The sequence below is a fragment of the Artemia sp. Qi Xiang Cuo genome, chromosome 12 (assembly GCF_049724085.1).
Source record: "Artemia sp. Qi Xiang Cuo chromosome 12, ASM4972408v1, whole genome shotgun sequence".
Lineage (NCBI taxonomy): Eukaryota > Metazoa > Arthropoda > Branchiopoda > Anostraca > Artemiidae > Artemia > Artemia sp. Qi Xiang Cuo.
In genome coordinates, this window is record NC_142805.1 from 11,611,527 (window position 1) to 11,639,372 (window position 27,846).

The following is a 27,846-nucleotide window of genomic DNA, read 5'->3' on the forward strand; positions in this document are numbered from 1 at the left end:
TAATCATCAGGTTGATGAAATAGCAAAAAATGCTATAAATATTGACCAACCAATTGGAAGACCAATTCCAATTAGAGATATTTACCGATGGAGGCTATCAGATATTAATTTTAATAAGATTAATCCTATCTTTTCCCCCTTTCCCAATATGAATTTTTCTAAAATTTATCATAGAATTCGTTCTGGAACAAATGGACTAAATTTCCTTGCATTCTCATATAAGTCTTCTAATTCAAGTGGTTCAATTCCCCTGTCCCCTCTTTGCAGGCATTGTAATATGAATAATGAAACATTTGACCATTGCCTATTTGAATGTAATATGCTGACGTCTGCTTAAAATACCTTGCTTTGTAAACTGTTAAAATGCTTCAAACACCACAAAATATCACTATCATCCAAGACTCTAGCCAACTATACATGCACAGAGAGCACAGAAATCAATATCTATCGTCTTATATTTGAACTCCTTGAGTCAAAAGATCTACTGAAAGATATCTGAGAATATCCAATAAATAAGAGACGACCAAGCCAGTAGCTCTGTAGCCCACAGAGTGAAGCAAAAAGAAAAGGGCTAAATAGTATTAACTGAATAGCCCGCCTGCTGTGAATTAGAAGAAGAAGAAGTCCATATACGCTCATAAAAATTCTGGAATGAAAAATGGAACTAGAACTGATGAGTTTCTTAGAAAAAATGGGAAAACACTGAAATAAATGGAGATAAAGGTTAGTTACATGCAAATTGTGTTAATCTATGAATATTCTGCTTATTATGTAGTAAGAATTGTTTTGTTAACATTTTTCCTTCTCTCTAGGTAGGCCTAGTTCTCTAGGCAAATACCTAGGCCTAATATTGGGCCTCTTCAGATGAAGAAATGCCAGAACAAAAAGAGACACTTGGGGAAATTCTACTTTTGGGTATTTTGGAAAGGGGTTAGGTTTGGAAATGAAACTTTCAGGGATGGGTCTACAGGCTAAAGTGTGTCCCCGGAAGGTATTTGGGTAAAGTTCTACCAAATAATATTATTGAGTTAGGAATAAAGTGAATACATCATTTGATGCCTTTTTTATGTGGATTACGAATATAATAGGCTAATCATTTCTATCGGAAATGAATTTCAGCCCCCCCCCGATATATGCCATTTCAGGGTTAGGTTAGGTTATAGAAATATAGGTAAAGTTCTACCAAGTCATATTATTGAGTTAGGAATAAAGTGAATACACCATTTGATGCCTTTTTTATGCTGATTACAAATATAATAATCATTTCTATTGGAAATGAATTTCAGCCCCCTCCCCTATATATACCTAGGTAAAGTTCTACCAAATCCCATTATTGAGTTAGGACTGTAGTGAATACACCAATCGATTCCTTTTTTTTATGCTGTTAACATATACAATAATCATTTCTATAAGAAATTACTTTCAGCCCCTCCCCCTATCTATACCTAACCTACCCTACCCCGGAATTGGCATAGCCTATAGGGGGAGGGGGCTGAAATTCATTTCCAATAGATATGATTATTATATTTGTAATCAGCATAAAAAAAGGCATCGAATGGTGTATTCACTTTTGTCCTAACTCAATATGATTTGGTAGAACTTTACCTATACCTAACCCAACCTAAGCTAACCCTGAATTGGTATATATAGGGGGGGGGCTGAAATTAATTTCCAATAGAAATGATTAATATATTTGTAATCAGCATAAGAAAAGGCATCAAATGGTGTATTCACTTTAGTCCTAACTCAATAATATGATTTGGTAGAACTTTACCAAAATATATACCCTGAATTGGCATATATAGGGGGGGGGGGGGCTGAAATTTATTTCCAATAGAAATGATTACTATATTCGTAATCAGCATAAAAAAAGGCATCAAGTGGTATATTCACTTTATGTTTAAGTCAATAATATGATCTGGTAGAACTTTACCGGTATTTGAAGTATTTACCTCCACACCTCTCTCTAGAGGGTCCTAAAATTTGCCTACATGACAGGTCTACACCTATTGAAATTTTAATAAAACAACATTTTACTTTAATTTTCAGTTATTAGTTTGTTTTTCTCTGGTTTTAGTTCTGATAATGGAATTTCTATCATTTGAGTAGAATTTTAAGCCATATCAATGTTTTTTTTCCAAAATCTAGGACCTTACAAGTTAGGATTGAGCAGGGTTGTGAAGCTGAAAACAACTTTGTTGTACTTCATTTAAGCAGAAGATCTATTTTGCAAGGTTTCACTTTTATAACACATATTTTTAAGGGTCATCAAAGGTCAAAACCCTCTAGAGGGAGAAGGAGTAGAGGTAGGTACTTCAAAATATCTTCTGGGAACATCCTTTAGGCCTAGCCTGTAGACCCATCCCTGAAAGTTTTATTTTCCTAGTTTAACCCCTTTCCAAGATACCCAAAAGTAGCTAAAGTAGAATTTTACCAAGACACATATTTAGATGGAAAATGTTATGCTCATTTTTGGGTTTGGTTTGTATTTTTGACATTTCAACCTCTGACCCCCTCTTGGCCCCATATAGGGTAAAGGTACCAATGATTTGACAGTTTTTATAGAAAACCAGTTTTTCTACCCCAGAAGTCCTAATTTAAAGACTTTTGGTTTGACAAGGGTTTCAATATGTAGGAAAAACATCTAGAAATATAATTCTTTGATGAGAAGTTTGAAGTTTTATCAGAAAAGGGTAAACAACTCTGATTTTCCAAAATTAGAGTATTTTCACCTACAAATTCAACACAACAAAAAAGTTACCTGTTTTTCAACTCAAGTCAGAACCCAATTCAACACATATCAAAATACCTCTGGGTAGAACCTGGTGTATTTGACACATGTCAAAATACCTGTGGGTGGAACCTGGCGTATTCAACATGTATATTCTTGTTTCTTTGTTTTTCTTTAACTCCATTTTATGTATAAAAGTATAAAACACTTCAAAAAGTAGAAGTAGGCTAATAAAATTAACATAATTGTTTCAAGTATGTAGTAATTAGTATAACAAAATTGAGTAATCATAAGGAGTGTGACATTGGGACCTACATCACATAAATCTTCTTTTTTCTAAGTTTCTCTTATATGCCACAGGAATAGCATCTCCAAATACTGTCTGGAATGGCCCACTTCTTGTCAGTTTTAATGGCCCAGCAAAGATTTGTTCATTGTTAACAGTGTAAATGTCATCAAGATTTGGCCATTTCAAAGTGTGATCTGCAATTCTAATCCACTTGAAAAATTTAGGTTCCAATGTAACTGAACCCCTGTATAACCAAACCCCGTGCAACTGAACCCCAGTATAACCAAACCCTGTGCAACTCAACCCCCATATAACCAAACCCCCATGCAACTGAACCCCTGTGCAACTGAACCCTTGTGCAACTTATCCCCATTTAACTAAACCCCCATGTAACTGAACCCCTGTATAACCAAACCCCCGTGCAACTGAACCCTTGTGCAACTCAACCCCATTTAACTAAAACCCCATGTAACTAAATCCCCATGTAACTGTGTGTTAGCAGAACACAACTGATGAGTAAAAAGTGATGAAAGAGAGGGGTAATACCAAACTCTCAGTTACCATTCTTGGGAGACATCTGACAGTTTATAAGTGACCGTGGAATTCCTGTGTTGTTTTAAAGTCACTTCTCTGTGAATAGGCAGCATTGCAGCAGAGTGCACCTGGCAACAATAAATCATATCAGTCCAGTTTTTGTCAGGAAAAAATTACTCAGTGATAATTTATTGCTCCTGCTAGCATTATGCGCTTCTAGATCCGGGCCTAGGGACCTAGTGGTAAATCAAGGCCTGGGCATGCACATATTTCCTTCTGGTGAATTGACCATTCAAAATTCACCCTAGCTAAGTCTACCCAGTTTGTTTCTAAGCTTTAGGAAAAAATTGGCCTCATGCTTAATGCTGAAAAATGTGAATATTTAGTTTTCAATACTAAAAACCCAAGTAGTGATTTGAGTTGTAGTTCTTTTTCAGTTAAGCTGGCTCCTGCGTTGCGTTGGCTCGGGATTAGTATCTGCTCTTCCATTTCAGCTATCCGTGCTAGTGCACTTGCAGATATTAAGAATAAGCTTAAAGCAGGTTATGCTAAAATTGTCCCAAATCGCGGCTGACATTCTCGTAAGGCATTGGTTAAGCTCTATTCTACATATTGCGACCATTCTATTCTTTTTCTATCAGGTTTGCGCCCATTTTTTAATACTAGTGATATGCAGGATATTAGAGTTTTGTATTTCCGTTATTGTAAATATCTTTTGTATTTGCCTTGTTGGTATAGAAACCGTAAGATTATTCGAATGTTTAATGCAACTGATATATTGACGTAATATAATAAGTCGGACTCCAAGTTAAAAGATGAGGCCTGCAAGCGGTTGGGTCCTTTTCATCCTCTTGTGCGATTGTTCTGATTTGCATTTTTAGATCTTTATATTGATATTGTTTTGAATGTGTTTTTTTTTGTAGGTCTTTACCTTTTATTTTCTTTTGTTACTCCACTTTTATAATTGTTAGTGGGTCAAAAATAAATTTTTATTATTATTATTATAGTGTCTTTTGATTTAGTTCAAGTTCCACCTCAAATACCTTGTTCTGTCAAATTTTTAACTTGATATGCGCAGCCTTAATTGTGCTAGTTTAATAGTAGCGGACGTCGTAGTAGGAGCAGTAGAAGTAATAATAGTGTTGAATTAGTAGCAGTAGTAGCAGGTAGATGCCCCAGAAGTTTCATCTTGATACACTAAGCTGTTCCAAAAAAAATTGCTGTTACACATGTATCAGCAATCTGTATGTTATTGCAAGTTACCAATTGCTAAAATTTAAGGTTTTTATAGAAAAGATGATCATATAAACTTTGAAGGACCATTCAATCAGAAATTGAAAGTTCAATTTCAAAGAATCAAAGGTAATCACAGGACAATCTGCCTTTCCCTCTTAACCAACATCCCCCCCCCCCAAATACATCTAATAAAAATAAACATTTTGTTCAAAATAGTCCAAGATCAAATAACCATGCCTTTGGGGTTCACAACCCCTCCGGCAGCATCTGGGGCAAGGGCTGTAAGTTAAGCTAGTTGCCTATTGCTAACACATAAGGTGTTTGTAGAAATTTTTTTTTATGATTTTATTCAAAACAGTTTAAAGGTTAAATAACTATACCATAGTTAAATAACTATGGTGCATAAACCTATTGTGTTTTACCCAATGTAAGCACAGTGGTTGAGTTGCACAAGTGTTCAGTAGCACAAGGGTTCAGTTGCACAGGGGTTTGGTTATACAGGGTTTGAGTTGCACAGAGGTTCAGTTACACGGGGGTTTAGTTAAATGTGGTTGAGGTGCACAAGGGTTCAGTTGCACAGGAGTTTGGTTATATGGGGGTTCAGTTTCACGGTGGTTTGGTTATATGGGGGCTCAGTTACATGCACACCAAAAATTTTAGTTTGGACTGTTCTTTGTCAAGAAAGTCCAGAATTCTACCAATAAAATATGGCACATCACTTTTTTTGTTGCTAAAGAAAATGGCATAGTATTTGTCTAGCTGTGGTTCAATTTGAGAATTTTTTTTTAGTTTCATTGATAAGTGCTAAGGAAATGGAAAAATGACTTCCATGTAAACCTCTGCAATTTTTGACCATAGCAGGCACCCATTTATTCAACAGCTATATTTTTGTCAGTGGACCTTGGAATTTCGACACCAATTATTTCTCATTTGTTTTAGGCCTACATGTTCAGTGAAGTTTTGACATAGTCACCTATATTTTGATAGGGCCTTTTGCTGTCTGTCAAAAGTTTTGACAAGGTGTTTACAAGATATTTTCAAAAGAAATAAATCAATTTAAAGATGTCATTATCTGCAGTTAAATTTGACTAAAGGAACATTTTTAGTGCACCTGGTATTCCACTACATTAAACAAGAATTTTCAACACTTGGAATCTGCTCTCAATATCCTAACAAACCCTAACTTTGAAACACTGGACATAGACTTACATCAAACTAAAGAAAACCTTAGCAGCCTTGGCAGATTAGGCTGTGTTATTAAATTTCTATATATACCTAGTGACCTAGGTATAGAAGGAAATGAAAAAGCAGACAATATAGCAAAGTTAGGAGCAAAAAGCCAAATGGAACCAGTGAAACCTCTAACTATAAGCGACATAACTAGATTGCAACTGAAAACACTGCCCAAATTAAAGCCATCAAATCTATCCCCTTTCCAACCAGGATGCAATCAGTCTGGTTTCATTGCCTGTGTACAAATACAGCTAACTTGAACCACCATTTTTTCTCATATAAAATTAAGCAGCCAAATGGAGAAGTTGCCAGTAGCCCATTTTGCAGGTATTGTAAGATCAAAGAAGAAACCCCTGAGCACATACTACTGAAATGTAAAATGTGCAGACGGTTTGATATCATTCTATATCCCTTCTTGTTTGTTACCCAACTTGGCAAACCTAACTCTAATGGCCTAAAAACTAGTAGATCCTTCTTATTCACACTGGAGGAAAAAATTAGTATCCCAGAAAAGTTATTCCTATATGGGCAAATCAAACCACACAAGGAATACAAACCTAAGCTTATCCAGTGTCAGAAGTGTCTCAAACTGGGACACAAAACAAACAAATGCAATGAAATTCTCCTAGAGTGTAGTAATTGTAAAGCATACCATCCCAAAGATTTGACAACTTGCAACAACACTCAGCCTACATGTATCAATTGCAAAGGCCCACATGAATCTACAAATAAATCACTATGCCCTGCATATAAGAAAAGAGCTCTAATACTCCAAATAGTAACAAAGAAGGCTATCCCATACCCTTTTGAGGCAATGGAAGCAAATGCTCCCCAACAATACCAAATAAAGCCCATAATGAAACCAACCAAAACCCCCAAGTCCCACGCCCCTAATGCATCCAGTACCCCGCATAAAACACCATCTTCTAAGCCCCCTAGCTCACATCCCTATCAGAAGAAATCACCAAGTCAACCAGCCTCCTTGTCTGTTGAGATGAGGTCAGCCTGGCCCCTCCTCCCAAGAAGAAACAAACCAGAAACATTACCAGGAATTAATCCCTTAACTGACAAACAGGATGCACAACCAAACATGCAATCCCCAAATATATACTTATTCATTCTAAACAGTAATGCAGTTCAGGCCATGAACATACTTCAACTACAGAAAACAAAAATCATTGCAGAATTGGCAAAAATCTACATCCCCGATGATATGCTCATTCAAGCAAAAAAAGATCTTGCTTTGCTTTTAACAAAGCTGAACATTGATACACAGTTATATGAAAAATAAATCAACAACACAACACATATCAATACTCCAGTGGAACATAAGATCACTCACAGAAAATAAGCTAAATGAACTAATATCTTTTATGAATAATAATTCCATTAATATTGCTTCCCTCCAGGACTCCATTAAACTCATTTAACCCAAAATCAACAAATTAAGTCTCTGGGATATACTATCCTGAGAAAGGATAGATCATCAGAGAGAAAAGGAGGTGGTGTAGCTCTATTAGTTAAAAATGATATAAAATTCTGTGGCATCAATTTTCCAGATGTTGCTAATGATGTTGATGCAATTGGTATCAGTATTTGGCTGAGTAATACAAAAACCTATATAATAAGTTATTATAACCCCAATAGTAAAATTACAGACGCCATGTATTTCGTTAATTATATAAATAATCATAACAATTTAAAAAATATCATGATTTGTGGAGATTTTAATGCCCACAGCCTTTTGTGGGGGAATAAAGCTGGTAAATTGATTGAGTATATGACTTCAAATAATAATGAATTAGCTGTTGCTACCCCTCCAAACCTGAATACTTATTTCAACCCCAAAAGTGGCAGATTCTCCACAATTGACCTAAAAATTGTGTCATTAAATATTTTGAATAAAATTTATATGAATAAAATAGATAGTCTATGTACTGATCACTTTGCTATAGTGTGCTCCCTAAATGAACCTGCTGATACTCTACCACATACCTCCAAATATATCAACACTAAAGCAAATTGGTCTATGTTCCATAATAAGCTAAATGATGAAATCACAAGTTTCACCCAAAATTCATGCATTTCAAACACAACAGTTGACACACATGCTGAAGTATTGACATCTTTACTAATAAATACAGCTAATCATGTTATCCCCGGGACAACACCTAAGAAAACCTACCCTAAACACATTCCTAAAGCCTGGTGGACAAATGAGTGCCAAAATAAATGGAGAATAAAAAAGGCAGCTAGGATAGAATTCATAAAAAAAACATCACCTACTACATATTTTAAAAAATTACAAGCAGACTAATCTAAAAAGGACTATAATAGATGCTAAATATAATTACTGGAATAATTTTGACAATAATCTCTCCAGAGAAACACATGAGCCAATTATACATAAAGTCATAAGCCACATCTGTGGGAAAAAGACTTCCCCCAACCAACTCATGTATGAGCTTATACATAATAATACCCATTATGACAATAATAATGAAAAATCTAAGCTATTTGCAACTCTTTTTTTTAATAAGTTAACATCAAATAATCGAAGCAAAATGTCCTCAATTCCTATGAACCCAAGTTACCAACCATGTCCAGGATCCGAGTATATAACTAGTCCATTTTCAATCCAGGAAATGAATAATTAATACATCATATTAGGACCAAAACTAGCGGCAGCTATGACAATATACACCCTACATGGATAAAGAATCTCACCCCTTCATACAAACAAGAACTGCTAAATTGTTATAATCACGCTTGGGCATCTTCTATGTTCCCCAATATATGGAAATGTTCGTCCCTCCTACCAATCCTAAAGAAAAATAAACCCAAAGAGAACCCTGAGTCCTATAGGCCCATAATGATTACTCCTGTGATGGGGAAAATAATGGAGGAAATGATCTATCACAGACTCCTCTGGTTTGTTGAAAAAAACAATATGATCCCTCACACTCAAACTGGATTCAGGAAACACCACTCCTCAACAGGTGCTTTCAATTTGCTAACAAATGCAATAAATGAATCATTCTCAAAAAATAATGTCCTAGTTACAGCTTTCCTAGATTTTGAAGGGGTATATGACAATGTGAACCACCAAATGCTTTTAAACAAACTTGCAAACCTTGGACTACCCCCCAAACTAGTATCTTTTATAAATTCCTTCATAGAAGTGCGAAGTTTCATTGTTTGTGTTGGTTCAGCCTCTTCACCCCAAAACACAACAACCAAAGGCCTACCTCAGGGAGCAGTCCTCAGTTGCCTCCTCTTTGCCCTATATCTCTGGGACATGAACCTCCCCCACACGAATCTACAATATGCTGCGTATCTGGTGCTATGGTCATCTGGCAACACCTTCGAGATAGCACAGTCAAATCTGCAAAAGTCACTTTTCCAATTTGAAAAATTCTCTCAGCATTCAGACTTACCCACTGCACCTACCAAGTAAAAAATAATCCAATTCCACCGGAAGCGAACCCATGTTAATGCAAAACTAACTCTAAATAAAATAACTATTCCAGAAGATAATCATATTAATTACTTAGGTCTCAATGCTTGACCAAAAACTTAATTTCCACATCCACATTTCAAACACAATAAAAATAATGCTATAGATAAACAAATATACTAAAAAGACTTCTTTCCACACCCTGGGGCTGTAAGGAGAAAACCTTACTCCCGTTTTGTAAATCACATATAAGACCCCATATTGACTATGGGCTCATCGTATATGGTGCATGTGCAAAGACCCAGATGCAAAAAATTGAAACAACACAAAATGATATAATACGCCTCATATTTGGTCTTAGGAAACCCACAAGCACCAAATTTCTGCTTATGGAGAGTGGATTAACAACAATAAGGGAGAGACGTAGCTTTCTCTTGACAAAACATCATACAAAAATTGAATCAAATAGCTCACACACCCTACATAATTGGTTAAGAAATCCAGCCATGCATAGAGGCATTGCAGATGACTATGTCAACATTCAGAAGAAGTTCCCCGGGCCAGCAAAGTCTATTGCACAATCTTTCCCCCAATCCTCTCCATTGAATTGGTCAAGTCCCATAATAAATACTAGTTTCTCAAAGTGGACTAAAGATTTAACCCCAATCGCTTTTGTCCAGAAAAAAATTGCTGAACTTAATACAATTACTTATAAAAATCACTTCCAAATGTTTGTTGATGGGTCAAAAAGGAATGAGAAGGTCGCAAGTGGTGCTTTCCTTCCTCACCTGAAAGTTGCAATGGGCGAGAGATTATATAATAATTTATCTATAATGTCTGCTGAGTTAAATGCCATAATCATGGCGTTAGAACACATTAAGGAAAACCAACCTTTGGTTGCAAATTCAGATAATATTATTGTATATTCCGACTCTTTATCCAGCCTTGAGTTGCTGGCCTCAGCTCCTCAGTATAAGTTGGACATTGACACTTATCATTGTCTCAGTATTATAGATAATCTTGCTTCAAGTGGCATAAAAACTTATTTTCAGTATATTCCTAGCCACTCTGGCATAAGTGGTGATCACCAGGTTAATGAAATAGCAAAAAATGCTATGAATTTTGACCAGCCAAGTGGGAGACCAATCCCGATTAGAGATATTTACCGATGGAGGCTATCAGATATTAATTTTAATAAGATTAATCCTATCCTTTCCCCCTTTCCCAATAAGTATCTTTCTAAAATTTATCATAGAATTCGTTCTGGAACAAATGGACTAAATTTTCTTGCAATCTCGTATAAATTTTCTAATTCAAGTGGTTCAATTCCCCTGTCCCCTCTTTGCAGGTATTGTTATATGAATAATGAAACAATTGACCATTGCCTATTTGAATGTAATATGCTGACGTCTACACAACATACCGTGCTTTGCAAACTGTTAAAATGCTACAAATACCACAAAATCTCACTATCTGCCAAGAGCCAACTATACCTGCACACAGAGCATAGAATGAACTCCTAGAGTCGAAAGATCTACTGAAAGATATCCGAAAATATCTAATAATCATGAGGCAATCAAGCCAGTAGCTCTGTAGCCCACAGAGTGAAGCAAAAGGAAAAGGGCTAAATAGTATCACTGAAAAGCCCGCCTGCTGTTAAATAGAAGAAGAAGAAATGCTGGAAAGAAAACAAGTGAATCTCCTCAATTTGAAAGCTCAACTAGGACTGAATTCAAACCCTCTGACAGATGTAAACATTTTGACCCAATCTTCAAAAAGAGATTTTTTATACATGCTTTCAAACTGTTAATGGATCTAAACCTACAACACTATATATAGCAATCAATTTATGCTGACTTATTGAATTGGGTAAACCCTACTACAATTATACCACATTTTTTACCTAATTAGCTAATCTACATGTTTACATATTCATCCATATTTCAAATATTTATAAGCAGTGTTTACAATTACGCCTCTTATTTTAATAGTAACGTAATTTTTGCGACTAGTGAATTTACATAAAAAGGCAACATTCTGTTCAGCCGCAAGTGAATTGTCAATTGCAAGTAAGGAGCAACCCGGCTCAATGGTAACCGAAACTGTAGAAAAAGGAATTTTGATATCTATAGATACATCAAAAGAATCAGATTTAAATTAGAATTTTAAATATATAAGTTACATCAAGATTGGTCCAATCAATCAAAATCTAAGCACCTGAAAAAATTTAGATGATTTTCATAAAAAGGAAAGACCATCTAAAAGTAATATAACCTAAATGAAAATCCCACCATCATTTACAGCGTATCTGAGAACCCTACTGCAGAGGTTTCAAGCTCCTATCTACAAAAATGTGGAATTTTGCAATTTTTGCCAGAAGAAAGATCACGGATGCGTGTTTATTTGTTTGTTTGTTTTTTTTTGTTTTTTTTTCCCCAGGGGTGATCGTATCGACACAGTGGTCCTATAATATCGTGGGAGGGCTCATTCGAACGGAAATTAAAATTTCTAGTGCACCTTTTAAATGACCAAAACAATGGAGGGCAACTAGGCCCCACGCTCATTTTTTTCCCAAAGTCTCCCGATCAAAATTTTGAGATAGCCATTTTGTTCAGCATGGTCGAAAATATGATAAATATGTCTTTTCGGATGGCTTAATCCCCCGGAGTCCCCGGGGGGAGGGCTGAAAGTTATGAACTTTACCCAATGTTAACATATAGTATTGGTTATTGGGAAGTATACAGACGTTTTCAGAGGGGATTTTTTTTGGTAGTCGGGGGGGGGGCTGGAGTGGGTCGAGGGTTATGTGGTAGGATCTTACCATGAAGGAAGTTTTCATGGGAGAAGGGACATTGCTATGAAGGGGGCGCCCAATTTCCCAGCATTATTTAAATAAAGATCAGAAATTATAAATAAAAAAACAAGTTTTTTAACTGAAAGTAAGAAGCAACATCAAAACTTAAAACAACAGAAAACATTACATATATGAATGGGTTCACCCCCTAGCCAATACTTCACTCTTTAAGCCAAAGATTTTTTAGTACTTTCATAGGAGCTATTTGTTCTAATTAACGGCATTTATGATTAAGGGGTCATTTTTAAAGAATTGGAACAAAATTCGAACTTTAGCTTAAAGAGTATATTAAAGCTTAAAGAGGCTTAAAGCTTAAAGCTTAGTATATTTAGCTTAAAGAGGTATTGATTAGGGGGCAAACCCTCTAATATACGTATTAAAATATAAGAATAGAGGTTCGTTACGTAAATTAATTTGTAAGTTACGTATATTTATTACTAATAAAAACGTTCGTAAATAAAATTAAACAGGTTTTGAGAAAGCCATTTAACCAAATAAAAGTAAAATTAATATTAAATTTTTTTTTTAATTATTTATGTACGGTGAGCCAAAATCAAAACCTGCATTAATTCAAAAACGTTCAAAAATTAAATAAAAAAAACATGTTTTTTTAACTGAAAGTAAGGAGCAATGTTGAAACTTAAAACAAACATAAATTATTCCATATATGAAAGGGGCTGTCCCCTCCTCAACGCCTCGCTCTTTACGCTAAAGTTTTTTATTGTTTAACCAAAATAGAGGAAAGTCAAACTTTAGCGTAAAGAGCGAGGCGTTGAGGAGGGGACAGTCCCTTTCATATACGGAATAATTTCTGTTCGTTTTAAGTTTTAACGTCGTTCCTTACTTTCAGTTAAAACAAACTTTTTTTATTCAGTTTCCCAAGAAGAAGGCTACAAGTTTATCCTGAGAAAAGAAGAAATATTCAAAGATTGGGATACATTGTCAACCCAACCCAGAAAGAAGAGGGGCAAATGATCTAATGTTCAGGATGCACGCCTCGATTGACTACAGTTGATTGATTGGAACCTAGTTTTGACAATGTAATATTTGTTGCCATTTTAATTCAATTTTATCCAGAAAAGGCTAATGTTACTAGAATTCAGATAAAATCAGATGTATCTCGATGCATTGGTTCTAACCCCAATATTTTTTTTTTTTTTGCAATATATAACCAAGTAACAGCAGTTTGAACATTGCATACCTGAAAAATTGTCAGGAGCTCCTTTCTTGTTGAAAACAAGAAACTGTCTGAATTAATTGTTCTTTTCTTATCTGGGTGTACTGGATATTGTGTCAACGTTTCCTATTGTTGAAACATAAAAACGGCTTCAAGAGATGGCTCTCCAAGTCACAGCTAATCAGAGTTATTCCATTTTGAACTGAAATTTTGACAGGGGTTCCAAAATTGCACTGTCAAATCATCAGTACCTTTACCCTAGCCTTATGCTATATGAATAAACTTAAAAAATGTAGTTTTTACTTTTAAAATATGTAGCAAGTACCAATGATTCAAATTTTTCCCCCATTTTCACCCACGTTTTTCAATCATTTTTCATTAATAACTGAATCAAGGTAAATATACAGCTGTCAGTAAATTTCAAGTGGGCTATATAATTTAGCTAAGATGAAAGTGAAAATGTCATTTAATACCTTTTTTTATGCTCTTTCATAATTCAAGAATTGCTTCTGGGATAAGTTGTATCTTGAGCCCTTAAAGGGGCCCCAAAGGTATTTTATATGAATAATGAAAGAGCATAAAAAATCCTGCAAATGATGTTTTCACTTTCATCCTAGCTAAATTATATGGCCCACTGCAAATTTACCTACCTCCATCCCCTAATATGCAAAAAAATACCTTAAATTAGAATATATAATGAATTGTTGATGGCAAAGTTTCAAATTGCAAAATTCAGCGCTATTTTGTTGACAGCATTTGAAAAACATGAAACTGTTGGGAAATGGTTTATATTTGAGTTGCCTAATTAATGAGGTTTGAATTGTTTTTTTTGGAATATGTTACTATTTTACAACTTATTTTTAAACTAGTGATATGTTTTTAACCACTTTTCAATAACTTTACAAGTGTTGAAACGTCTTTGTGTGGTTAAAAAAATGAAATACCTTTGGGGCCCCTTTAAGGGCTCAAGATGCAACTAGCCCCAGAAGCAATTCTTGAATTATGAAAGAGCATCTATGGTTGAAGCCAATATCTATGTTTGAGTTTGGCTGAGGGAATGTTTTTAGATGGCCTGGTATTCCACTAAACCAGATAAGAATTTTCAACACTTGGAACATAGTTTTGGTCAATACTATAATTAGCTGCCATTTAAATTTGATTTTATCAAGAAAAAGCCAATGTGGCTTCATTTTTGAAAAGATCATATGTATTTTGATGCATTGGTGCTGATTCCATTTTTTTTTTTTTTTTTTTTTTTTTGTAAAAATAACCAATCAATGACAATTTGAATATTACATAACTAAAAAATTGTTGGGAGCTCATTTTCTGTTGAAAACAGGAAACTGATTGAATTGAATATTCTTTTCTTATCTGGGTGTATTTGATATAGTTTCGATGTTTTTATTGTCATAATATAACAACAGCCTCAAGAGATGGTGTTCCAAGTCACAACTAAGCAGAGTTATCCTGCTTTGAAGGAAAGTTTTGACAGTGGTTCCAAAATTGCACTGTCAAATCATTGCTGCCTTTACCATACTTTACCCCCTCCCCCCTTATGTGCAAATATATAGCCCAAAGTTTATATTTCCCATGTTTCTCTATTTTTTCAAAATCAATTCAATGGGCTAACTGGAGGCTAACAGCAATATCTATTATTAGAGAAAAAGATATCATCAAAGGTAAGGAAAGAAGATTCTGTAAAGCACTTTAAATTGAATTTCTGAATAAAGCAATTATTATATTCAGAAAGAGCATAAAAAATACATCAAGTGATATGCTCATCTTATTTTTAGGCCAGTAAAATAAACTGCCCCAAATTTACCCTCAGTTTTTTTCCTCAACAATAAAATGTTATATTGAAAAAAAATTGATGGCATTTTTCAAAATAGGCTAAAATTTCTCAAAAAAGGTATCACAGTAAAACAAAAAGTACACCGTTATTGAAAACCCTGCTGAAGAATTGTACAGCCCTCTCCACTCTTGAGCAATAAGGAAAATTATTTTGCTTGGTTAGCACTGATACATCCCCTTTCTTTTTCCTGTTTTGTTTCTTGTTGTTAGCAGGTTGATGAATTATTAAGAGCTGTTTAAGGGATTGCTTAAAAGCTATTTTCTAAATCTTATTAGTTTTAAATCAATTTTAAACTTTACTTCACAGTGTAAAAACTACTAGACAAGGTAACAAATTACCTTTTTGGTGCCCCATTAAGGGATCAAAATGAACTATGCCCAAGAAACAATTATTATATTTGGATAGAGCATATAAAAAGGTATTAAGTAATTTATCACTAACTAAATTATATTAAAAAGTTTGTATTATCAAACTATATATTTTCATTTAAGTTTCCATGGTTTATTTTTTTCAAATAAACTTAATAGCAAATAAGCAGTAGCCTTGAGCAATTGGAAATTTCATGATAGATACATAATTTAGACTAGTTAAGCTTTTGTTTTGCCTCATTTTACCTTAATTTACAGCTTTGAGCAATCTAAGAATTTCTCCTTGCGATGCTCCAGAATGATGATGAGTTGTTTTCAAAGTATTTAGTGACCAGGTGCAGTTGGATGATCATTAGCATCCCAATTGAGCTTACACTCTCTGGAGGACTACTCAGCATCCAGCCTTTGTTTGAAAACATCAACAGAATCAGCTGTAACTGTTTCTTTGGATAGTTTGTTCCAAGTGTTCACAATTTCTGAGGAAGAGAATTGAGTGCAGACTCTGGATATGGTAGACTGCACGATAAGTTTCTGATGATGACCTCTAGTTCTTGAATTGGGCCCAACAGTAGGAAATACTACTGGGAGAGTATTAGCCCTCATTAATTTATAGGCTAAAATGGCATCCTCTATTTCTCCTGTAAACAGGTGTAGGGAGATTCAGCCATTATAGTCTTGCAGGGTAGGAAAACTCCCACATGCCAGATATCATTTCAAGCTTGGTATGCACAAGTCCCTTAATAAAAGACTGATGACTTTAGGGGAGCAATTGGAAAGAGTATACTTAATCAGTCCCATAGTTGAACTAGCACCAGCAGCAGACCTCTTAGCATGACTTCTGAATTTTAACTCATTGTCAATAGTGACACCAAGATCTTGCTCATTATTTACTGAGGAGAGTTGGTGGCCTAAGAAAAAATAAAAGCAACAGGGATTCATTATGCCAAAGTGAATGATATGGCACTTGGCAACATTGAATTCAATAAGCCAAAACTCAGCCCATTGACCAGGCAGTCCAAGATAATTTTGTTGAAGGGCATGATCTTCACAGAACAAGGCTGGTCCAAGAGGTTTCAGGTCATTAGCATAGAGAGTTGATTTACTGCTGATAATGGAAGGAGCATAGTTGATTAAAATATTAAATAGGGTAGGACCCAAAACACTTCCCTGAGGAACTCCACTCAAAACATGTGTAGAGGAAGAAAGAATATGGCTACCAGATTCACCAAATAACTGAACACATTGAGATTCCAGATAAAGAAAATCAAGGATCCGGAGCACAGATTTCTCTTCCAGCTTGACTGCACAAAATTTAGTTGTGAGTTGCTTTTAACAAACTTTGTCTAAAGCTTTAGAAAAGTCAAGCAGAATCATGTCAGCAGGCACCCCCATATCAAGTTACTTAGTGATGTGGTCATGTTATGTGATGTCGGATTGGTATGAACAATCCTACATCTTCCTGAATGAAAGCCGTGTTGTGAGCTGTGCAGAACATTATTTGCTTCAAAATGTCTAATAATTACAGAATTGATTATTCTTTCAATAATCAGTTGATTGATAGTTTTTGGCAAGGTCCTTTCTACCTTTTTTAAATATAGGAATGATATGAGCAGTTTTCTAATCCAGAGGTAGTCTGGAAAGATTTAATGATAACTTGAACTGCGGAGAAAGAGGTTGACACACAACTGTATGACATTCATGAAGAATATGTGGGTGAATGCTGTCTGGACCAGCAGATTTATTTAGTTGGAGGGATATAAGTTCCTTTAGAACTATTGTATCATTAATCAGAATCGGTTCTATCTTATGTGATACATCATTTACAGAAGGTTTAGGGTAAGCAATACTGGAATTGGAGGAAAAAAACAGATGAGAATTGTTGGTTTAAAGTTTCAGCTCAGGATCAGCAACTGATTGACTATTGTGCAAGATATCTTGGACTGTGCATCTGCTGCAAAATTTTTGAGTGGCATAACGCCAGAAAGATTTAGGATCATCCTTTATATCTACAGCCAATTTTTCCTCGAAACTTGTTTTCAACTGCATTATTTGGTTTGTTTTCTGATTACAAAAGTTTTGAAAACTTGATAATTTTCTGTGGTCTTCTTTTTTCAGTAGCAATTCCATGCTCGGTGTTTTCTGTTGATTTGCTTACTTATTTAGGTAGTTAAAAAAGGCAAACTTTTGGCCTGTTTTGCCCAAAAAATTCTGGTGCAAGACCTTTCAATATACTAAATTTCAGTTTACACATTAGACCAACTGTCATCATTATCATTAGTAATAAGCTGTTTCCAGTTGATATTGGCAAGTCTTTTGGAGACTAGTTTGTAATTGACATGTTTTTGTTTCTTAGAAGAAGGTTGTTTAGTAGGCAAACCTAACTCCAAAATAATTACAAAGTGTTGGTATTACCAACAGGTGTGGTTATTACATTCATAATAAGAAGGTATGGATAGCTAAGAATAACTAGGTCAAGAGTGTTGGAAACTTGATCCTTTCTAAAACAAGTTGGTTGAGATATTGTTGAATAGAGGAAATTATCAGAGAGGGCGGACAAAAAAGGAGAATCTTTTGTGTAAAAACCAGATCCATTAATCCATTGGATTTTAGGAAGGTTAAATTTCTCCCAGGAGGACAAGATCATAATTTGCGAAATTGGACATCACATGTGATAACAAAGCAGCTAAATTAGGTTTGGAGCCCAAACCACAGGGAGTATTGGGCTTCTATAAACAACACTCACTACAATTGAGACTGTTTGATTGTATATTTTTGTCCAAATGGACTCAATTCCATCAGGAGTCAGAGAATTAAATGAGTGAGACTAACCTTTAGTCCATTTCTTCCATATAAACACACTCCTCTGTGGCACAGTGGGGAATTCAGGTTAGAAAAGAGTTGATAACCATTGATTTTGATTTCATCAGGTGATATGACTGACTTTGGTGGTTTTTTTTTTTTTTGTATAACTTCATCAATTGCTGCAACAACCACATCATCTGATCATACAAAAGGAAAGTTCAGAAAGTTTATTAGGGAGGCTATCATTATTGGAGCTAAAGAACTACATTCTTTGTGAGGTAGGAATCTGAGAGGGTGCAAGACTAGAGTAAGCAGGAACCAAAAGCCTGATAATATTGTTGGATACAGTGCTATGAAATGATGGAATTGTTGGACGATTGCTCCACCTGGGAAATTTTTATGCCACCCTTACAAATGATCAAATCCTCCTCTTTATTAGCTTTTCTGTGCTTCAACTCCTCATCTAGAGCTCTGCACTTTGTACTATCTTCCTTTTGACTATCACCATAGAAACGGATTGATCCTTTTGTTTCAAAGGATTTCCGTATTATTTTTTTTCTAAATTCAGTTGATGGCTCAGAGAAAAGGAGAAGATTAGGAACTATCATAGGTAGCTGCCCCCCATTGTTGATGACTATTTGAAAGTTTTCTTCCATTTACTGGGGGTATTAATGTCAACTCCATAAGTTTACAACAGATAATTATAGAGGAAAACAGCATCACCGATCGGGGGGGGGGGGGGGAATTCCATACGCAACAATATTGAAATGTCTTTCGAAAAGCACTTCATTCTACATAAACCCATAGACAAAGTTGGGCAAATATACAATAGCTTAATTTATAATGTGTGAAATATTTAGTCTCTCCTTTTCCTATAAGGAATGGTCTATAAACGCATACCAATTGGAGGGGGATTAGACTGGTTTGCATGTAAAGGGCCAAAATAACTAAGGGGTGGTCAAAATTACCAAAATGTTCCAAATATAGACAAGTGACTTATAAAACACATTTGTCCAATACAACCAGGTAGATAAAGCAAGCATTGTAATACATGCAAAATGTTGTATTTAGCAAGTACTACTTACTAGTATGATATGTGTTTAAAAAATTCCCCTTTAACTTCTCCATTTGAAAACTGTAAAATTTGTCTAGGAACTTAAAATTTAAGATTTCTAGGATGTCCTCCCCTCTGGGATGATATAATTTTCAATAAAAATATTCTATTGCAGTTCGTCACTATGAAATGGGATTGTCAATAAATTGGTCTTAATGCTGTAATTTCTATGCTTATTATGCTTTTATCTTCCAACTATTTTCTAGATTTCGTGCTCCTGCATGTCATTTTGAAGATATGATACCATATGATTATGATAAATACCATACCATGTAATTATGCCTTATAGCAGGCCACCATATAATAAATAGTTAATTATTTATATTCTAGAGATTTTTAACTGCCTGGAACAGTCAGGAGAGATTGAATGTATTTGGCTCAATTGGCAAACAATGGTGACACCCACTTCGTCTGACGTCACTGCTGTTAAGCAAGGTAATTGGTGGTTGAGCCAATTTGTTATTTATATGCTTTTGCTCAAAATTGGGAGAGTTATTAGCATTCCTCACTTATTTCTTCTACTCTAACTTGGAAAATAAAACAAACTATAAACTATTGTTATTAAAAAAAAAAACTCCCAGCAAAGAAATTTTTCAAAGTAAGAAGAGCTTAAATGTTTGAGTTTGTTTCAGTTTAAAGACATTGTGTACTTTTCTTATAGAATTACTCATTTTTTCAAATGAATTTAAAATAGTGATAGACTCATCTCCCCCTTACTCTTTATGTATGGTTTCTTCAGGCTAATAAGGGTTTGGGTATCTTAGGGTTTTGATTCTCCAAACTTTTAGCTTTGGTAGAGTATCTATTAAAAAAGAGCATTAAAAATCGCTATTTACGTTAAAATCAGTCAAGATCATTACGTTATTCAAGTCAAGGCCTCCAAGACACCAGTTTACGGTTTTTTTTAATATTTCCAATATTGTGTTTTTATTACAATTTGACTTTAGATGGTTTCCAGACTTTTTGTTGAATTCTAAAATAAATTATTTTAGTAATTACAAGTTACCATTCCTTTTATTCTAAATAACGGTCAGAATTTGGGAATCAGCGTGCATAGAAAAGGGGTTTTAACGGACAGTTTTGTAGAAAATGCACTATAAAATTTGTGCCTACTATTTTATGAGGTGTGCTCTTTACTTGGTAGCAGCTCTAGGTCCAATCATGAAATGTAAAAGATGATATATCATCTAAGGCGTTTATCAGATAAAACATTCAAGGAGTCCATTAAAAAGTTCAGCTCCTTAAAAAAAAAAGTCCAGCTCTAATTTAAATACAACAAATTTACTTAGAGCAAAAACTTATAAATTGCCACAAAAGGCAGCAATCAACAACAAGATAAAAATGATTTTTTTTTTTTAAGGGGGGGGGGGGTGTTTGCAAGTCTCTTGTACATGGTTTTGACAAGGATGCTTTTATCTGTGTAGTTTTATTTCTAGTTGATGTCTTTTTTTTTCCAGCTCTCAAAAATCTAAAAAAAAATGTCTCAATCTTAAATAATTGTTCTGCCGCTAAATTTCACAAAACCTTATAATTCGTACTCCCAAAATTTCTACAATGACCAAGCAGAATTTTTAACACCATATTGGATTTTTGTTCTAGTTAAGACTGGTAAAAAGAAACAGTTTTGAAAACAAAAACAACTGAGCAATATAGGGCTGAATTGCAAGTTTTTATTGTCCATTTCAAACCTCTGTAAAATTGCAGTGCGCTTATTGTAACGGAAAAGAAACAGGGTTTCAGGATTTTTTTCGAAATTCACTAAGACATGGTAATATAGAAAGTTCAAATAAATGGCACATATTTATAATGAATTAGCTTTGAATTTAAGTTATTGTTGTGTGTGGCAGGTTCTTCAAAACTCGTTTCCTTGTTGCCTACTGAGGCTTTAGGGAGAGGGATAACTCGAGACAGAATACAAACGTCCAGTATGGTTTTAAAAATCTTGAAACAAGGTCAATTTCCCAATTTGTAGAGAAAGTTTGGAACATACCCAAGTAACAGGCTATTCTAATGGCGTATGTTGCAGCTATAGGCTTGTCACAAAATTGCTCGTTTCAGTGGGAACACCTTTTTGGGAATACTTATTTTCTGTGATTTGGCAGTTTTTAGTTTTCATCTTCTAAAAGAATCATAAATTCAAAACTGGAAATTTTAATAAATTCAAAACTGGAAACCTCCAGCTAAGGTTTTTGAACCTAATAGATATTCCTGAGACGATTTTTCTGACAATGATTCTCTTCTTACTCCTATTCAGTGCCAATCTGCGGGGTTTTCAAGCTCGTTTTCAATTCCCACTAATTCACTTTCTTTATAGACTTTTCCCATTAACATAAACCGAAAATAATAGTAAACATTCTTGCCACTCAGTATAGTCACCTGAGGGTTGAGTCACTAATTAGCTTGAAATGCTATATTTTTCGGACTAGACAGTTTTTTTTATCTAAATAAGTCTTAAGCTTTTTGTTGCAATAGGTGGTTGGCTCTTTACTTGGAAGCAGTTATTGCTTCAACCTTGGTGAACAAACTTTTTGACGGAACCTATAATAATTGACCATTATCCATGTAGTATTGTTTTTTTTTTAATCTGATGCTCTTCTTATTCTTTATATATTTACGAAGTGCCTAGATGCTGGGAGGATCAATTACCTTTACTCCTTCCTCGAATTACCTCATAAAATTTTTTTAGCATTTTAAAAGTCTTATGACTAACCAACTTGTTATATTGTAAATATTTTATTTAATTTTTACTCTAATTTTGTAGAAGCTGAAGATATATTCTCAAATGATAAGAAAGATATTTTTGGAAGCACACATCCTATGTTATTAATGAAAGATGAGGCCAAATATTTTTCTATTTCTCCTGGCATCTCTGGAGATTGTCAACATGATGTTGATTATGTTAAACTGGAGTCGAAAGTTGACGGGGACAAAAGTGTGTTTCAGATATCCTGATCTTCTGTATTTTTGCGTGTCTAAAAATTAATTATGTCTAAAATGCGTGTCTAAATGTATCTTAAACTTTCTTTAAAATTTTGAAAGGGCGTGAAAGATAGGTATTTATTGCTTTTGATTGTTCTTATTGTATTTGCAAAAAAAAGTATATTTAGATAATGATAATCCCATATGGCTTTGATTATTAAAATTTTGTATCCTAATTAAACTCCTTGATAAAACGATAAACTTAATTTAATTTTAGACTTTTTTCTGGCTCTTTGAACTAATTAGAACTCTTACAATGTTTAAATACGGACTTAGCTATACGTAATAAAAAAAATAATATGTCTTTTATGGCATATATGCATAAAAATATGCTAATGTAAAAACTCCGTAGTTTAATCATTCGCTTCTAGAAATACCTTAGTTTTGATTTATTCTAATGGTTTATTATCACATTATTTCAGTGGATAATTTATATGATCTTATTGCACTGTAATGTTCATTTTATTTCTAACGTTGTAATAAGTGTAGAAGAAAATATTTTTAATATTATTGGTTTTCAGTAAAGCACCAATTATGCAGTTGGCTTTAGACTTTTACAGTTAGGGTGAGGGGGTAGTAGCCAAACTGTTGTTTGTAGTGAAAACTGTATGTGTATTGAACAGTCTTGGAAAGAAGTAATAAAATTAACCCGGCTATTTGTTATATGAAAAAAATTAATTGCTTAAAGATCATAAGTTCAAGATTTTATTCCACTGTGATTTTTTTTTTTCGACTTTGTAATAAGTACAAAAGAAAATATCTATTATATAGTTTGTTTTCACTTAAGTACCAATGATGCAGTAGGCTTTAGACTTTACAGTTAGGGAAGGGGGCAGTAGCCCAACTCTTGTTTGTCGGGATTTTGTTTGTTTTAAGCTTTATTTATATATTCAATTTAAGTTTTGCTTGACTAAAGATTTATTTATATTAGTGCCTGTTGTATCTTTGTTTGCTATGATTGTTTATTTAGTTTCTGTTCGTTTTGAGTTTCATTTATTCTTTAATAGTCAAAGATTTTTTTCGTTTTAAGCCTAATATGCATATTCAATTCTATTTTACTTGTTTTAAGAATTATTTATTGATTTTCTGTTTGTTTTGGGTCCAATTTATTCTCTATTAATAATACCTAGTCGTTTTTTGTATGAAATATTATAGGTTTTTTATTTTCCTGGTCTTAAGTTTAATATTGCCTTTACTTTTCTTTGAAAAACTTATTTTTTGGAAAGTTATTTTATTTGATAAACTAAATAATGAGGTAAGAATCATTAGAATGAATTTTATAATAACTGTATAAGGCTAAAAATTTTAAAAGCCTGAGTTGTATGCTAAATTAAAATAGACCTGAAAATACAAGTCTTTGATTTTGAGCGAATTTTATATTATTGAAGTTCTTCTTGTTGCAGCGTCATCTGATAAAGATATTAGCAAACAAGAATGCGGATTACATAGCATGCTAGGTCTAGCAAGAATATGTCTAAAAATAGAAATGAATTGGAAATGTCAAAATGAGATGCCAAGTCATATTCATGTATTTGCAGAAAATCGATTTAGCAAAACAGGAGGTTTCTCATACTGAAAAAACACCTTTTAAATGTGACACATGTAAGAAATATTTTACTACAAGTGCCAGTTTATCTCGTCATCAGAGAACTCATACGGGAAAAAAACCTTTCGAATGTGATATCTGTAAGAAACGTGTTGCTACAAGTAGAAGTTTATCTGATCACAAAAAAACTCATACTAGAGAAAAACCTTTTGAGTATAATATATGTGAGAAGACATTTCCCAAAAAAGAAAATCTATTTATTCATCAACGGAATCATACTGGGGAAAAACTTTTTGAATGTAATGTCTGTGACAAATTATTCTGCCAAAAAGCCAACCTATTCATCAAAGATCTCATACTGGAGAAAAACCTTTAGAATGTGATATGTGTAAGAAACGTTTTACAAAAAGCAGCAGTTTATCTTATCATAAAAAAATCATACTGGAGAAAAACCTTTTGAATGTAATATATGTGAGAAAACATTCAGCCAAAAAGCCAACCTAGTTATTCATCAAAGAGCTCATACTATCGAAAAGCATCAATTACGCAGTTGGCTTTAGACTTTTACAGTTAGGGAAGGGGGCAGTAGCCCAACTCTTGTTTGTTGGGATTTTGTTTGTTTTAAGCTTTACTTATATTTTCAATTTAAGATTTACAATGATCAATTTAAGAATACTTGATTTAAGATTTATTTATTCATTTATATTAGTGTCTGTTGTATTTTTGTTTGCTATGATTCATTATTTAGTTTTGTTTGTTTTGAGTTTCATTTATTCTTCAATAGTAAAAGATTTTTTTTTTTTTTAAGCTTAATATGCTTATTCAATTCTATTTTTACTTGTTTTAAGAATTATTTATTCATTTATATTAGTACATGTCTTATATTTGTTTTCTATGATTGTTTTGTCATTTTCTGTTTGTTTTGAGCTCAATTTATTCTTTATTATTAATATCTAGTCATTTTTAGTATGAATTTATATAAGTTTTTATTTTCCTGGTCTTAAGTTCAATATTGCCTTTAACTTCTTTGAAAAACTTATTTGTTGGAAAGTTATTTTAATTGATATGTTAAAATAATGAGGTAAGATTCATTAGAATGAATTTTATAATAACTGTATAAGGCTAAATATTTTAAAAGCTGAGTTGTATGCTAAATTGAAAGAGACCTAAAAAATACAAGTCTTTGGTTTTCAGAAAATTTTATATTATTAAAGTTCTTCTTGTTGCAGCGTCATCTGATAAAGATATGAGCAAACAAGAATGCGGATTGCATAGCATGCCATGTCTAGCAAGAATCTGTGTAAAAAAAAGAAATGAATTAGAACTGTCAAAATGAGATGTCAAGTCACAGTCATGTATTGGCAGAAAATGATGTGGCAAAACAGGAGATTTCTTACACTGGAAAAACACCTTTCGAATGTGACATATGTAAGAAACGTTTTACTACAAGTGCCAGTTTATCTCTTCATCAAAGAACTCATACAGGAGAAAAACCTTTTGGATGTAATATATGTGACAAAACATTCCGCCACAAAGGCAACCTATTTATTCATCAAAGAACTCATACGGGAAAAAAACCTTTTGAATGTGGTATATGTAAGAAATATTTTACTACAAGTGTCAGTTTATCTTGTCATCAGAGAACTCATACGGGAGAAAAACGTTTTGAATGTGATATCTGTAATAAACGTGTTGCTACAAGTAGAAGTTTATCTGATCACAAAAGAACTCATACTAGAGAAAAACCTTTTGAATGTAATATATGTGAGAAGACATTCAGCCAAAAAGCCAATTTAGTTATTCATCAAAGAACTCATACTAGAGAAAAACCTTTTGAATGTAATATATGTGAAAAGACATTCAGCCGAAAGGCCAGTCTATTTATTCATCAAAGAACTCATACTGGAGAAAAACCTTTTGAATGTAATGTCTGTGACAAATTATTCTGCCAAAAAGCCAACCTATTTACTCATCAAAGAACTCATACTGGAGATAAACCCTTCAAATGTGATACATGTAAGAAATGTTTTACACATAGCAGCAGTTTATCTTATCATAAAAAAACTCATACTGGTGAAAAACCTTTTGAATGTAATATATGTGAGAAGACATTCAGCCAAAAAGCCAACCTATTTATTCATCAACGAACTCATACTGGAGAAAAACCTTTTGAATGCAATATATATGAGAAGACATTCAGCCAAAAAGCCAACCTATTTAATCACCAAAGAACTCACACTGGTGAAAAACCTTTTGAATGTAATATATATGAGAAGACATTCCGCCGAAAAGCCAACTTATTTAATCACCAAAGAACTCATACTGGAGAGAAACCCTTTCAAATGTGATGTATGAAGAAATGTTTTACTTCAAGATCTGGTTTATCTAATCAACAAAGAACTCATAGTGGAGAAAAACTTTTTGAATGTAGTATATTTGAGAAAATATTCCGCCAAAAAAAAGACCCATATATAGATCAAAGAACTCATACCAGAGAAAAACCTTTCAAATGGTTTTTTTACTCAAAAAACCAATTTATCTGATCATCAAAGAACCCATACAGAAAAAAACCCTTTTGAATGACATATAAATCAGAAAGTATTTCACAAAAACGTCAACCTATTTATTCATCTAAGAACTCATACTGGAGTAAAACCTTTTGACTGTGTAAGAAATGTTTTACTCCAAGATCCGGTGTATCTAATCATCGAATAATTTATACTGGAGAGAAAGTTATCGAATGTTATATGTCAGAAACGATGTCTTCTTTTAAACTTTTGCTTTTTATTTGCAACTTTGTTTTCAATTTTATTGCAATTCTTTCTTTGATAAGGTAATTATACTTTTTTTCAGTATTATTTTTATTTTTTTAATTTAATAGCTTGTTATAAAACTAAATCCTATGTAGTATAAGAACGGTAATATGTAATATATAAAGATGATTTAAGATTTAATCTGATACAAGAAATTTTAAAATTGAATCCTATGTTATATAAGATCTTATTTTTATTAACCCGTTTGAATCTACTGAGAAAATTTATGGGTGTCTTTTTTGCTGATTGGCTGAAAAAAGTTTTGATTTGGTAAGCGTAATAGTGGTTGATATTCTGTAGTATGCGTATATGAGTATATATTCGTAGTCAAAAAATTTCTGTAAGGAAAATCATTGACAGCAATTCTTTCAATTTTTTCAGATATCTTGACAAATTGTTTTATTAGGCATAGGAAAACTCCCACGAGAAGCACACTCCTTCTTTGAAATCTTACACTAGAATAGGAGATATTTGGACTTGGATTTGACAGCATATTAATTCTTCCACAGAGATCTCCCATTTTGTTTTTCTGGACTACTTAAGCCAGTAGGGGAAGTAAATTTGTACGCAGTTCGAAACTGGGAGGATGTGATGATTCCGGCTACTCCCTCGGTTCGTTCAGACTTTTGTGTGGTCGTGATTGTGGGACGTGCTAGGAATTTGGCTCCTGCTGTGATTTATCAGTCACACACATTTGGCTCCTTTAAAACACAGAAGAAAAGTTTCTTATTAAAGGTAAATATTAAATAATTTTTAGTTGGTTTATGGGGTTTTTTTTTTTGTTTTTGTTTGTTTGTTTTTTTGTTGTTTTTTTTTGGGGGGGGGGGGTGTTTTTGTTTTGTTGGCGTTGGATCCAGGATG

At 33.6% G+C, this 27,846-nt stretch overlaps 1 protein-coding gene across 1 annotated transcript; it reads left to right on the plus strand.

Moving 5' to 3' along the window:
* Positions 1 to 622: 622 nt before the first annotated feature.
* LOC148945780 (uncharacterized) lies at positions 623 to 27,649 on the plus strand. The gene is made up of 6 exons (XM_089098079.1): positions 623 to 723; positions 13,209 to 13,374; positions 19,978 to 20,082; positions 22,409 to 22,579; positions 24,030 to 24,154; positions 25,495 to 27,649. Exons 3-6 carry the CDS (start codon positions 20,040 to 20,042, stop codon positions 26,518 to 26,520), a joined length of 1,365 nt encoding a protein of 454 aa, XP_088954205.1. The 5' UTR covers positions 623 to 723; positions 13,209 to 13,374; positions 19,978 to 20,039; the 3' UTR covers positions 26,521 to 27,649.
* Positions 27,650 to 27,846: the final 197 nt, after the last annotated feature.

Excerpts from the sequence above, each read along its gene's own strand:
- LOC148945780 (XM_089098079.1), top strand. The coding sequence starts at position 20,040 with ATGGTGACACCCACTTCGTCTGACGTCACTGCTGTTAAGCAAG. Across the intron at positions 22,580-24,029 it reads GAAAGTTGACGGGGACAAAA|CGTCATCTGATAAAGATATT; the intron begins GTGTGTTTCAGA and ends TTCTTGTTGCAG. Across the intron at positions 24,155-25,494 it reads AGATGCCAAGTCATATTCAT|AACTGTCAAAATGAGATGTC; the intron begins GTATTTGCAGAA and ends GAAATGAATTAG.